The 15,384-nt window shown below is 31.6% G+C and overlaps 1 protein-coding gene across 5 annotated transcripts in view; it reads right to left on the bottom strand.

Moving 5' to 3' along the window:
- Nucleotides 1-374: 374 nt before the first annotated feature.
- Nucleotides 375-15,384, bottom strand: part of LOC124531356 (sodium/hydrogen exchanger 9B2-like) — a 43,269-nt gene continuing 28,259 nt past the window's right edge. For 4 of the 5 annotated variants that reach the window (XM_047105897.1, XM_047105899.1, XM_047105898.1 and 1 more), the window contains exons 3-13: nucleotides 11,903-11,994; nucleotides 11,275-11,374; nucleotides 10,957-11,105; nucleotides 9,835-10,066; nucleotides 9,252-9,421; nucleotides 8,956-9,170; nucleotides 8,697-8,868; nucleotides 7,311-7,465; nucleotides 5,304-5,468; nucleotides 4,100-4,304; nucleotides 375-2,144 (exon numbers count right to left, since the gene is read on the bottom strand). In XM_047105897.1, the coding sequence (XP_046961853.1) occupies nucleotides 1,948-2,144; nucleotides 4,100-4,304; nucleotides 5,304-5,468; nucleotides 7,311-7,465; nucleotides 8,697-8,868; nucleotides 8,956-9,170; nucleotides 9,252-9,421; nucleotides 9,835-10,066; nucleotides 10,957-11,105; nucleotides 11,275-11,374; nucleotides 11,903-11,994 (1,852 nt within the window). In that variant the 3' untranslated portion in view covers nucleotides 375-1,947. Of the gene's footprint in view, nucleotides 2,145-4,099; nucleotides 4,305-5,303; nucleotides 5,469-7,310; nucleotides 7,466-8,696; nucleotides 8,869-8,955; nucleotides 9,171-9,251; nucleotides 9,422-9,834; nucleotides 10,067-10,956; nucleotides 11,106-11,274; nucleotides 11,375-11,902; nucleotides 11,995-14,411; nucleotides 14,841-15,384 lie in introns of those variants that run through there. The other variant, XM_047105901.1, reaches the window with a different exon arrangement.

The following is a 15,384-nucleotide window of genomic DNA, read 5'->3' as shown; positions in this document are numbered from 1 at the left end:
GCTGGCCGTGTATTGGCCTTCGGAGTTGTACTAGTAGTATCGTTAGCAATGACAGAAATGTCCACAATACGTAGTGTTTGATTTTTCCTTGTTATTTAAAGATTGACTTAGATGTATTTTTATATGTTTCTATGACGTCAAAAAATATTTTTGTCTACTAAATAAGTTTTTAGATCAAAGGAAGTCAAAGATTTTAAATATGGTATTTTAGAGAAGAGAGCTAAAACATTATTTTTTTTAATAAGATTATCCCGATGATTCCTCATGCTACAACTGTATTTTGACTAATAGATTGATTATTCCTAAGTATTATTTATATTTAGATATTTTGTACATAAATACTTCTATTACAATAATTTAAATAAAAAAAGAAGTTATGCATATGTAATTATTTTAATAGTATTTTAACACATCGCGGGCTACTTAGCACCATTCCAACAATTAAGAATATGACACATTTATTACAGTAGTCTATGTTTAAGTGGTCCCAATTAGGAATGTGTTTGGTACAGAAGAAGTTCTTTATTTCTAAAAAGGCGCATATACATTTAATATATTATTTATATCACATTGTATAAGTACCACATTATTTTATCTCGGATAAGAGGATATTTATATGTTAGCTTTATATATGTATATATATTGTTTGGAATTAATATATCATAGTGTTCGTGTGATAAAAATTCTTAGGTTTCGTAAACATCATGTCTGTGATATACGTAAGGTTTTGTAAAATTTAATTCCATATTGTTCTAATGTCATGTTCAAATAAAATTCTTATATAAACACTGGTAAATTTTATAACACATATTGATAACCTCAAATATTTGTTATATAATATAATCATTTTTCGAATAGCAATTTTTTTATATAAAATACATATTTATCTATTTGTACATTTTTTTTTCACTTTATTCTAAAAGTAATTAATTTAAATAATAGTTTGTAGATAATCACAATACTGTTTAGACTTACATGCTATATTTATTCTACTGCTAATTTCAAAGTGCATTTAACCAATAATGGTAACATATTCTGACTTAACTGGGTTATTTTAGCGAGCAAATAGGCAAATCGTCTCAAGTTGCCTATTTGCTTGCAAAATTCTGCTAATTATTTTAAAACATAAATTAATTTATATTCAAAATGAAATTTTAAATTGTGGACTTAAGTCCTTTTAATTTAATTGTAATAGTTTTCCGATATTAAAATAACTTGAGTATTTACATCGTCGGTATTTTTTATATAATTTCAATGGGTAATATGAGAGATGTCTTATTTAGTTGCACTTTGAATTCTATACGCTATAACAATAAGATACAATTCATTTATTCACATTAATAGTTTAAATTAAATAATGCTTTTAATAACCTAAGTTTTACTATGATGGAAAGTTTATTAGCGAGGTTTTCTCTATGCTAACAGGCAACTGCTTTATGAAGTATTCTTATTATCACATAGTTATAAAATAAGACTTCTGTTTCTGTCACCTTTCATCACTAGTGCCATTTTAATTTTACATTTTGACAATAACTATTTCATAGCTCATATTGTATTTTTTCCGACACTTTGTTTAAAGACGGATAAACTTTAAGGCATTTTGTAGACAAGATTTTTCCTTATCCTTATGTTTTATTCATATCAGGGCAAGATGTAATGTACTACTATTTTTAATTTTTTTATAAATTGAGGAAAAAACGTTGATAACATTAGCTGGAAAAAAGGATAGGATATGCCCAAAACATCTTCACAATCAAATATTAGGAATGAAATTGTAAGATTGTATTAGCAGCAATTTTGTGGCATTTAATACTATTAATATGGCGCATTCCATCATTGCAACACGTGCCCATAAAACAGCTTGTTTGAAATATTAAAGAGTCTACTATTATAAAATTTACTTAACAATGTGGACGGGAACTCAAGTATTAAAAAACGATATTAGTCTCATGTGCGATGGTTAGGTTGTACTGTGACAGGGTTGGGTGTACTGTACGCGTTGGGCGTTGCGGTCGGCACGGGTGAGACAGGAGGTGAGACAGAGGTTTGTACTTCTGCCTCCGCTTCTGCGTCTCGTTCTGCAATTTCTTCTTCGTCGATGATAGAAATATCACGGATAGACGGCCTATGTGATCGTCGCCAACCTGGAAAAATATAATAATTGTGTTATGTATAGTTGGAAATTTACAGCCAAAGATAACATTATTCGTTCTAATTATTTTTTGTGTCGACGCTTTCTGAATTTCAATTATATAAAAGTTCCCATGGAACTGATAGAATTTTTTTTTGTTCAATATTTTTACCTAGATTAAAGTTTATTAAAAATGCAACAATATATGTATATATGTAACAGATTTTTTTTTAGTACATTTTATAAAGTATGCAAAGTAAATAAATTGTTTATAAGAAATGATAAAAAGGTCAAAGTGTATCTGCGAGTCGCTTTTTAGTAACATTTCTGTATATGTATTAGTTTGATTACAACAATGATCGTGTTTAAAGTGGTGAACTGTGCATCTATATCGATTCTAATATTTTTATTATTTTGTCAAAAATATTCAATCGTAGAAGCCAAAGAGAATGTGAAGTTTATTGAAACTTATGGCCAGGAAGAACTGCAAGACATAGATCCTCCAACGTTTATTGACATATGGGAACATGTATTGAAAGACAAGGAGACTAATCTACCTGAAAAAAGTAGAACACTCGAAGATGAAAACAGGGTTACGAATAGTGTACAAAACAATAAAAGATTCTCCCGACAAACAAACAATGGATACTCGTCACTTTATCCTGTCTTGACTACACCTTACCCAGGCGTGCAATTTAATCCTACTCCGTATAGACAACCAGGAGGTCAGCAGTATGGAGCCTCACAATATACAAGTAATTTTAATAGCTATCCTGTTCACCAAAGCTACGGTACCAATAGCACTATTTATAATCGACAAACATTTCAAAATGCTACTTCTAATTATCCACCATATAATTCTGTAAGTTTTAGACCAGCACCGGGACAAAATGTATTTTATGGAAATGCATCTAATTTCAATACAGCTCAAAGGCCATACAATCAATCCAAACCTCATTATCCAAATACGTCAGTTGCTCCACAAACTAGCTGGTCTTCTAGGCCTAATTATTTCAATTATAATAAACAAATTACAAATCAAACAACGAGAAATCCTAACTACAACCCACTCGGTAATTTAATTTTAAACGGATACGGTTCGAATTATACGAACCATAATTCAAATCCTACTACCGGACGCGCATATTATTCGCAAAATACGACACCCGTAGCGTCATGGTTCAATAGGACCACTTCCAGAAATCCAGTTAACAATGGAAATTATCCTTTTAACAATCAATTTAATCAACGAATTAACAATACAATAAACCATTATCAACATAATGGGTCACGTCTAAACTATCCATTTTACAATACAACGAATACAGTACGTAATAATACAAATTTTGGGCCATATCAGTGGACAACAACTAATTCGTATAATACTACACGTTTTAACATTCCAAACATCCCGCAAACAGGATCGTGGTCAAACAGTTCAGTGCCAAGGAACCCGATATATAATCAAAACAATTCATTCAACAGAGGTAATCAAAATCAATGGTCTTATAATCAGTCGCTTGATAACTCGGGTAATGTGGATAGAAATCCGTATTATAATAATGGGCCTCGATCAAGTATGCCAAACTATCCCGTAAATAATTCCAGTTATTCACATCAATTGCCGTATGGTCCATCTAATTATCCTTCAAAAACAGATTTCCAAAATAGTACGAGATATAACAATATTCCCCACCAAAACAACTACATGGAGCCAAATCATTTCTTCTATACTCCAGGATATAACATATCAAGTTACGATCATCGTAAGGATTCGGCTCAAAAGTTTTCATATGCTTAGTTCACAAAGTTATATTAATATTAAGATGAAAAATGTAATATATATCATATGGTTTAAATAAATTGATGTTTATTTAATACACATACATGGTTACTGTGTTTTATTTTTGTGATAATGTGAAATGATAGTTTAAAAAAATAACAAAAAAGTGATCCACGTAGATTTACCTTCTAGTACAGGTGGCTTAGTAGTTTTCGAAAGCAGTCTTGGTCCAGTGATTGTGATGACAATGGCTCCGAGAGGAGCTGTGATGACGATAGACATAATACAGATTGTGATGATGACTTCTGCGTAGTTCGTAAGTTCTGTCATCGTTTCATCATCCACTGCCATTTTGCGCACTTCATCCAATGCAACCGGAGCTAGAGCAGCCTTAAAATAAAAATAAGTTACATTTAATAATACACATACATAAACAAGTAGTTCCACACCTGAATATTCTGGCTTTTGCTATTATATTTTATCTTAATTTTTTTTTATAAGTATTCTACGTAAACTAATTACTCTCTGATTAAAGTTTTAGTTTAAAGAATATTTATTTTCTTGTTAGAAACAAACAGTCACATGAGAAATGAATATGTAAAAAAGAAAAACAGTGGGTAAAAATATAAAAACACAAAAAGTGTTCATCAGGTTACAGACACAAAGTAAATAAATTGTTTTGTGTGCTTAGGTTAACAAGGTTATTCTATTTATAATCATTTTACATTATTTTTATAACTAAGCAATTCATTATTCACGTATCATATTTAACTAATAAACAAATACATTATTAGACTCGCACGTTATTTCCTGTAATTTCGAGTATTTAAAATAGTTGAATTGTTCTGGATTATTCAATTTTTTTTTCATTTTACAAGATTGGAGGAAACCTCGTGGTATTTTACAATATTAAGTTAATCTGGATCATTCAAATCAAGACAAATAACAGATAATTGATAATGAAACGTTACAGAATATAATGTCTAATAACTGTATTTAACTAAGCTGACTGTATTTTTAAATGTTGAAATAGAGTAACTACTGAGCTTTTTGTCGGTTCAATTCGGTAGAATCTACTTTCCGAACCGGTGGTAGCTTCACTTAATGTAGTTGTTAAATGACGATTCAAAAGTGCTTATAAAAGCCTACTTGAATAAAAATTGAATAAATATTATTTTGATTTTTAATAAAATTGAACAAGAAAATCGCTTTAAGAATATTCTCAATTAAAACTAATAAAATTGTCACTTTACTATAAATAAATTCGTTACGTATGATTTTTCTCGTATTGTTTAAGTTTTAATACACTTTTAAGTTTATATTACAGAGTCAAATCAGAAAAAAATGAGTAGTATGGTTAAGTAAGCAATATTGTTTTTTGAAACATACCTGAACAGTGGCTTTAGCCATCCACGCTAAGCCTACGAAAATCTTTTCCTTCATGTTAAGGTTACTACGGACCGCAGAGATACTGGTGAGAAGAGCACGGACGACAATACACGTGATGATGATACCACCACCCACTAACACTAGATGTGGAGGTAGGTCTGCAATCTGTAAATATAAAGACAGGTGAAGGTGAAAACCATGCTTCCTAAAACATTTAAAACCTAACGGAAATAGGTAAGGTAAGGGGTTTATTATAGAACCAAGGAAGGCACGTTCAAATCCGTGAATCGAATTTACTTCTCATTTCATTAAAAGGTAGACTACACATGAATAACACATTAAGTAAATAATAATAAAACTAAAATAATACCTTGATTGTAGGTTGAAAATTCAAAACTTTACATCTGTACAAACAACTGAGGTATATATGTAGTTATGACATGAGAAATAGCGTCAATGATCATTGATCATTATTTAATCGTTTTACGGAATAATATTTTGATGGAAAGCATCTTATTATTACTGCTCAGTTTTATATGAATGCTATTAAATCTTGCTTAGCTGTAATTTCCTATATTCGCAATTATTTTGGACCTTGGTGCGTACTAGCAAAAATAATAAACACTAACTAATTAAATGCAGTGACAGTTGGACTGAAAATTTTACTATATTTTTACATATTTCTAACACTATCCATTTTTTAGCATATCTGAAATGGCAACCAAATATACCAAAGGCTGGGATCTTAGGACGATAGATTATTAAATGATGCAACATTTAAAAATATACTTAAAATGTTCTTCTTAAATTATATCGTCATAGTTTAAAACAACCACAATAGTAATAGGGCTTATAAAGGAATATTATTGTAATATTACTTTTTATTGAAAGTACAATATACAAGATTGCATCAATAATGGTTTTATTACGGTTTGTTTATTTTATGATTGTATTTTCATCGTTATTTCGAAGTAACTTGGGTACTTAATGAATTATATTAAATTAGGAATTTGCATGGCAGTCTGTGACTAATCGTTGAGCTAATTATATTGTATCACCGATATCGTAGGTTTCAATATGCGATAAATGGAAAGAGTTGAGGTATATTGTGTTCATTCTTCTAGTAAAAAGTATTAGTAAAATATTGAATAATATTTTGCCACATTTTATATGCCTTGGGATAAATAGAGGCTATTACTTTAAGCGCATATTATTTACGTATTAATTACAAGCAAAACCTTTGGGCAAACATCAAGTTTTACAAACTGAAACCTTTTTCCAAGCGCGTTGCGTCTCCTAGTAAGTCCTATTGATTTTACAATTAGGAAACAAAAAGTCTCTTCATTTTTAAATATTTATATATGTTTAAATACTACCCGTAGTAATTTTGTGAGACATCTATTGTTATGTATTTTTATTATTTTTTAACACTGTTCAATTCAGTAACGACTTCGGTAAGTAAATAATTTGAAAAAGAATGGTCTCAGATCAAAAAGTATATCTCAAAATTTTGCCTCGATACTATCGAAGACAAAATACATCATGTATTAAATTGATCGGCTTCTGAAAATCTAATCTAAAATAAGATATACATTTAATTTAAAATTTTTATAAATATTTAATTGTTACATAAATCAGACAGATACGAAAAGTGATTCATTTTTAGAAACTGCCAATTTTGTCTGCAAACTTTTAATATATTATAATGTATCATATATAGTAATATTAAAACATGCATGTATTATGTAGTAATCATTTAGCTAACACTGGGTGTTTATTTCGAAATGTCATAATGAAAGTTTTTATTAAATTAATTGGATATAATATATCATTTGATCATTTATTATGATATCTTATATATATCTATGTGTATATGTTTGGCTACCATTGTTTTATTAAATATATATAGTTACTAGACTTTCATTTATCAGTAGCGGGTGACTGAAGGCCAACTCTTGTAATTAAAAAAAATAACGACTTGAAATTACTTTAAGTTGATCCACTTACAACAACTTGAGCGCCAGTGATGGCGAATAACATAGGTTCGAAGAACATCCAGAATATTTCGAATGCAGTGGCGACGGGATTATCATCAAGTTCCCATCCTTGCTCTACCCACTCCTTGCAGGCCACAAAGGCAAAAGCTATCACAGCTAGCGGTCCTGAAATAATAAATTAATATTTAATAATTTAGCAGTGAAGAAAAAGTGAATCAGCATGTGCCGAATGAAGATCTGACCACCAATCTGAATTGGAACAGCGTGGTGCGTTATGTTACTAGCAATCTTGCTTGTGTGCATTTTATAAATAAATTAAGTATATGAAAAGATCGCTTACTAAGAAAATGCTAATTAATTTATTAGTAAGTATAAGTGTGTCTCATATATGAGAGTTATAAATAATATCAAAATTGTACTGAGCTGTAAATTCATATGAAACATAGATTTTCTCCACGCCTCATAGATTAATTGGGAATTTTAACAGTCAAGGTTAACATTTTATTATTACAGCCGGTCATCCGACCAAACGTTTCGCGTCGATAGATTTTTTGGTTGCACATTTGGAATAAATGATATTATCTAAATTTTCCATTCAAATGGTGGAGTGCAAAGGACAATGCAACTAAAAAATTCACTAATTTTAGGCAAATTCACTATTTATACTTTTTAGAATTGGAGATAAACCTTTCGTATTTTTATTAATGTAAAATAGGTAAAAATAATTATTATGAAAGTACGATAGATATTATTACGATAGATGGAATATATCTATTAAAGATCTACAATTTCAAGAACATGTATTTACGTATCTCCGAGGCGGGCTTGCAAAACTCTAGTTACATTAATTTACTTATTGTACAAAATTTATAAATATAAAGTTTGTGTATATAACTTATTCTACATATATACTAATAATATCGCGGATGTATAGTCTAAAACAAATAGCGATTTGGTTTTAATACTCTACAGATTTACAACCCATTTATTCTTCCAAATTAAATTATACTTATATAAAAAGTAGCTATACTGTACTAACTTGAAAAGACAATAATAAATACAAAAATGAGAGGGTTTTGTTACACGCCGTCATATGCTATGTCTCCGTTCGTACTTATAACATGGTATTGTTCGAGTGAAAGTACATAGGAGGTAATCTAAAAGTGTGCATACAATCATGAATCAATCACGCTATACGCGTGTGTTACTAATGCTTCGCTTTTCGAAACTATATTCAAGTTAGAAAACAATATTAGATATTCCGCATAAAAACACTGAAATTGAAATATTATCGAGAACTTGCAATCAGCAATTCACATTTAAATTAAGTAATTTATTGGCAAATTTTTATTATGTAAAATATGTGTTAGTTTAATACAAATTAAAATTTACTCACCACCACCACCCCAGCCAATTTCTTCCGATCCGAGCACAGACATAAGACCTCCAGTAAGTAGTAACAGAACTCTTATCGGTACTAAGAAAGCATCATTTCTTTCTGGAATGTATTTAACAAGATATCCACAGAAAACGCCAAATGCAACACCTCCTATAACACTAAGTGGACCCTGAAATTACATAGATTTAGCGATATAATAGTGTAATGTACGGTATTTGATTGATATTAGGTAATGATGTAGTCTATTCAAATATACCTGAATAATATTCGTTGTAAGTGAAGCACTGGAAAACATGATAGATGAAACAATGCCGAAAATAGCAACACTGGCAGCATCATCGATACCCGATACTGCGAGTACTAGTGTTGGTATACCCTTAGAGACACCGTAACCTTTTTCTCTAAGACGGAATAAGCAAGGCACGATTACCGCCGGCGACACTGCGGCGAAAATCGATCCCAGGAGAAAAGCTGAAACAATTGTTCTGTTAGAAATAAGGTCAGCACACGACAGTTTATCTTGACACCATTAATGATCTTATATCGACTCACCCCAGTCCCAAGGCAATCCAAGTAAAAGGTTACACATAACGGCGCACAGACCGCACTCAATCGCCCAAGGTAGTAATGCAAGTTTAATAACAGTGAAGAAGAATTTTTTCATTGCAGTTGGATCCAGATCGAGACCCGCTCGTGTTAAAATAATGGTTAAGGCTATTTTTCTGAAATTAAGAATTTATGAAATTATTTATTTTTCATTCAATACATACATTCTTGAGATAAATGTAAACGATTTAAATAGTATTTTTTATTACAAGATAATAAGATCAATCATATTTTGTGTTCGGAAAAAGTATTAAGCATGCATTTAAACGTGTCGTTTAAAATATCGTTGGTAATATACTATTTTTATTGAAAATAGATGAAAGACATACAAACTGTGCGTAGTCATTAAATGGGATCAATAAATAAAAATAGTATGTAATGTACAAACTTTAGGTGTAATCCTCTAAATCGATTTGTGCGAGTGTATATAATTTATTTAATTTGAGGGCAGTACAAACGATACGTTGAAGGATAACAGTCACGCAAATTACACGTACTTACAATTTTGATAACTGATCTAATTGCATACCTTATGTAGGACGCGACGTGCTGATAATCATCATCAAAGTTGACAAAGCCGATGTTCTTCATGATTATCCCTACAATAAGCATCCCTATAAGCGGCGGCAGCGTGGTGACTTTCATTATAAGCCAGCCTCCGAAGTGCGCGGCAATGGTGAGGACGGCCAGCATGAATAGTTGGCCACCCGGCGCCGCAGTATCCCCCAATACTATCCATACTAATACCCATACCATTATACCTGAAAAAGACCATATTGTAGTTTAATTGATACTACCTGCTATGTGATTGCAGTCATTTAAAAGTAATTGCGTAAAACATATTATAGTTCTAAAGTATGCGCACAAATATAGATGTATTCATATAATACGCTGCGACGGCTTATCAGCACGATCGGAAAGAAAGCAGGCGCATAACCAACAGCTTTAGGTGTTTATTAGTATCATTTCTCAAATATTTGGTAGTTTTACACTTTGGAATTAGTTCCGAGAAACTAAGATTTATACCAGATTTTAGATCATTTACGGTTTAATTTTATATCAAATATCTTTAATCCCAATAGTTTAAAATACCCCTACAACAACAACAACAGCCTGTAAATTCCCACTGCTGGGCTAAAGGCCTCCTCTCCCTTTGAGGAGAAGGTCTGGAACATATTCCACTACGCTGTTCCAATGCGGGTTGGTGGAATATACATGTGGCAGAATTTCTATGAAATTTGTCACATGCAGGTTTCCTCACGATGTTTTCCTTCACCGCTGAGCACGAGATGAATTATAAAGACAAATTAAGCACATGAATCAGCGGTGCTTGCCTGGGTTTGAACCCGCAATCATCGGTTAAGATGCACGCGTTCTAACCACTGGGCCATCTCGACTCTATTAATAATAATACCCCTAATGAGATTTAACAAAACTATCAGTATAAAATACACAACGAAAGTGTTATGGCATGTTATAATTCAGTTTCGCCATACATGTTAATATAATTACGTTTTAACTTCGATTTGATAAATCAAAATAACGCGCAGTAAGAATTCAACAACAATTAGTATAAAAGTGTTCCGTATGCGATTTATACGTAAATAAATAAATAATTCAATGTAATAGAATCATAAGATTAGGTACTCACCAATAAGCAATATGGAAACGTTTTGAGCAAATCGCCTGTACGACGGACACAAAGGATAGGGGCATATTTTCTGCCAGTGAGGAGGTTCCCACGATGGAATCCCGGATTCTTCTGTGTGACACTTTTGACAGCACGCGTACCACCAGGATCTATGACGAGTACACGAATTAAATTGAATAGTAGATAATTTTATTATGATAAAATTCTATATTATTCGAAGGAATGTTTATTGATTTAATTCGGACAGTAATTTAGTACTGCTTATATAACGAACACATTGCGCACTCGTGTGAAACGAATGGATTATTGTTTTGTTACCTTTCGATGTGTTCACTTTGATGTGATAAAGCTTTCTTCGAATAAATAGAAGATGTTGTTGAGTATTTCTTATATCTTCCTTCGATGTGTGCTGGTCGATCTGAAGAACAAAGATGTAGTTAACTCGCGTCGTATGTCAATAAAGTGCCGTCTATGATGGATGTAACCGTGTGATATTACAGGTGTTCCTTTAAAACATATGTCTGTTTCACAAGCAATTGTATTGTGTACAACGTTCTCAATAAGATTCGATTTCTGTTCTAAATATAAATGGTTTTATTAAAAATTGGGTATTCTTAAATGTACGTCATTTTTCGATGACATTTATGCAATTCATCCTTGATAATTAATAAATTTCTTAATTTATAAATCAGATATTATTAATACATTAATAGCGAAAGGTCATAATGAAAATAACGTTTTTGCGAAAATGAGAATATTATGAACAATTCATTATACATATTATATATATTAGTTATATTTATATCGACTTTATTTCTATACTGAAATATATATAAATGAATTATTATTAGTTTGTTTCAGACAACGCTAAGAATTTCAAAGTAATTTAGGTCGTATAATTTTTCAAGTCTTCTTAATTATACTAAATGCTTTAAATTAATGTTACCCCATGAGGTGTCGATTTCTGCCGCCATGGCGTTGTGAAGGTTACTTTTGCGGCGCGATGGCCCTTCTGCTTGAGCCGATACCCGGCCATTCCTGTAAACATATTTCGTACTTAGTAAATGGAATAATTTACAATTTCGTTAGAAAATGATGCAACACGCTTTACGCTCAAATTTCAAGATATTGGCAACGCCCAATTACGATACAACTTTTTTAAAACAAATTTACTTAAACGATCACCGAAACCAGTTTTAATTAAAAATAACAAGATTCAAATTGGGGTCACAATTTTATTTGTCGCACGTTTGGGGGATCGGTCTAATATCGCGAAGTATGAGAATACCTTTATAATCTGCTTGATTGAACCGATTTCATAATTTCATGCACGAATAACTTAAAAATAGAAAACGTCGTAACCTTTAACATTTGTTATGGTGTTCGAAAGAAGATTACAAAATAATAATCCGTTTAGTTTTTTATACACAGAAAACTTAAAAATATCTTACACTTAAAGAAATCTTTAAAATAATGATAACTATAGGAGCAGTAATATTAATTCAGAAATGTTCGTATTCGATTCAAAATGTGTATTTTTGCAGTGGTGATAAAATTTAAGATGATTATGTATTCAAGGGTAGATAAAGAATTTCTATCGAGTTAGAAGGTCCTAGGCCATGCACTTGCATAAGGCCAAACAGCTTTGCCCATAAAAGCAAGTAGCATGTGACTACGAAGGTTCAAACCAATAGGACTGTAGATACCTGTATTTCTTGACCTTCTATTTATTCTATAAATAAGTTTAATTTAGATCACTTTTAGTTGTCAATCAATCAATCAATTTGTAGTTTTCTAATCTTTCAAATGTTATTGTATAGAATTTAGTATTATTTTAATAATAATCTTAATCATAATTCATTAATATTGGGAATGACAATTGTAAATACGATTCGGCTTTTTATCATAATTATTAGATAAAGCTTAAACATTTAAGTTAGTCATGAGAACAACAATTCTTACTAGATATGTACATTTGGATGATATGAGAACTCATGCGCGCATTTTTAAAGTGACAATATGTTGGTTTTAAATTTTATTTTTATAGCATTCAAGTATCGTCACAAGCTCATTATTATTGTAGACGCTTGTAATCAAGGTCACCTATGGTATTAAAGTTATAAATTATTAATCGTAATAAGTACCCTTACTTAGATATATATTTTTAAATCTGTTTGGTTATGTTTGATTGTTAATCGTGATATCTGATGATCACAGATGTAGTTTGTGTGCTCTGAGAGCTCTGTCTGGTTGATTTTATTCGGGAAAAAACAACTTGCTATTATAATTGTTAGGAAACATATAAAGTTGAAGAGCGTGCTTATTGTAGGTTTGTAACTTTACTTTACACATGGCGAAAAAAATAATGTGGGGTTTTAGGTTAGGAACTTGAATCTTGCATATTGATGCGCATTTTTTTTAATGACTATTTGGTAGTTTATACTTTTTTCGTATTTTTTGACAATTAAATTCTACAATAATTACTTTTTTATAGAAGAATATAACAATGTTGAATTTGATTAATAATAGTCGCAATCTATATTATTAAATATAAATCAATAGGAAAACACATTAACATAATCGTTTAGAGGTTAAAAATAAGAATCAATCAATAAAAGTAACTTTGATAATTAAAATAATCATTATTTACTATTAATATAAAAACTATTTGCAGTTTATTATTACATGGTCAATGTTATAACTGTAAATGTTATTGGCCAACCTGTAATACAAGGTGATGCATGACTAAAAGTTTTATCGCTAAAAACTGCGGTATTATGGGTCAATGTTGATAATAATAATTGTTTTATGTGGCGAATGTCATGGCGAATGCGGCTTACTGAAGTTTATCGGCTACTGTCTGTGTGACGGAAGGATTGTTGATAAGCGATAGACTGGCAACATGTCGAGTCACCACATCGTCAAGTCAATGGAAAGAAATAGGTACTAATCATATGTGGGTCACATTGGAGATATTATGCGTTCCAGTACGTACGTTATGTCGCCGGTACAGCAATACGTGCCGACATGTGAACGATTCTAAATGTCACGGTTGCGATCGCTTTATTAAATTTATATCAATGGAAATTAAACGTAGGGGATATTCACTGATGTAAAGGCTAAATTAGGTACTGGCCCAAATCTATTGTGAAGCGATTGATTTGTCATGTTTTCACTCGCTTTGATAGTTACATTTTTTGTTATGTTTTTTTTTTAATACTATGGTCGTTACCTTGTCTCCAGTGGAATAAAAAATTGACTTTGTTTTTTTTTTACACTTTAGTTCAAGATAATTTTACTTATTTACAATGATATATATTTAAAAATTGCTGTAGTGCATAAGTTAGCTAAAATGTCTACGCAAATATTAAAAAAAAAATACCAATAAAATATATAATTTTTTATGCTTCTTTTGTGGATATTTGCAACAGGATAAACGTTATATTTAAACTTACCAATGTCGGTTAGTTAGTGCGTCTGTTTCGAGCGATGAATCTGATGGAAGATAGCTGTCATAGTGACAACTTAAGCTGCTGTGAGACATCCTACATGGCACTCAGTGAGTCTTATTTAATAAACTAGGATATTAACGTGCGTGTGTTACAAGAAGCTTGCGCGGGGGCATGCCGTACGAGTCAGCACGCTCCACACCTATGCCGCGGCGAGTGTGCATCTTATAAGAGAAGGTTCGGCTGCGAGTCGAGCCGCCCGCCGCGCCTCACCCCGGACACGTGACTGCTTCGGTGCGCTCAGTTTCGCCGGCCGGCTCCTCGGTCATTGGCCGTGCAAAAAATGGCTTAACCACAAATGTAAACCCTCAGATATAGGAAGCCATACTTAAGCACCGCCATGAAGGCGCCTCTATCTTGCTGAAGTGTCGAGCTACTGAACAGTGAACACAGACTGAATGGACGCACTGACTGCGAGTTGACTGTTTAAAATTCCTCTTTAAACATTTGTAATACGACTCGTGTGACACTATACGCGCAACCACTGCCACTTGCTTATCTACACACACCGACACACGTTTCAAAACTTCGAAGTTTGGACTATTAGTTTATTTTATATCAATCGCCATTTTGGTAAGAATCTATCAAAAACGTATAAGTTTATATTTTGTACGCTAAGTTCAACGTTATAATAATTTCAACTGAAACTTGTAATTGGAAATGTTTTTAATTTTATAAGGAAGAGTCGACTGAAACTCATCGATTTATGCTGGCATATGTACGTAGCTGCGCAAGCGATAGAACAAATAATAGGAACTTTTCCATGTCGAATGGCCATGAAACTGAAATATAACAAAGACATCATATAATATGATATCGTACGGAATGTTTATAGGGTTCAGTTTAGTAGGGACCTACTCACTGACACACCATTATAAGTGTACGTTTACACATAATTTACTTTAATAAAATAAAATAA

This window comes from Vanessa cardui, chromosome 7 (assembly GCF_905220365.1).
Source record: "Vanessa cardui chromosome 7, ilVanCard2.1, whole genome shotgun sequence".
Lineage (NCBI taxonomy): Eukaryota > Metazoa > Arthropoda > Insecta > Lepidoptera > Nymphalidae > Vanessa > Vanessa cardui.
The sequence above is the reverse complement of the archived record's forward strand: the minus strand, read 5'-3'. Positions and strand labels throughout refer to the sequence as shown.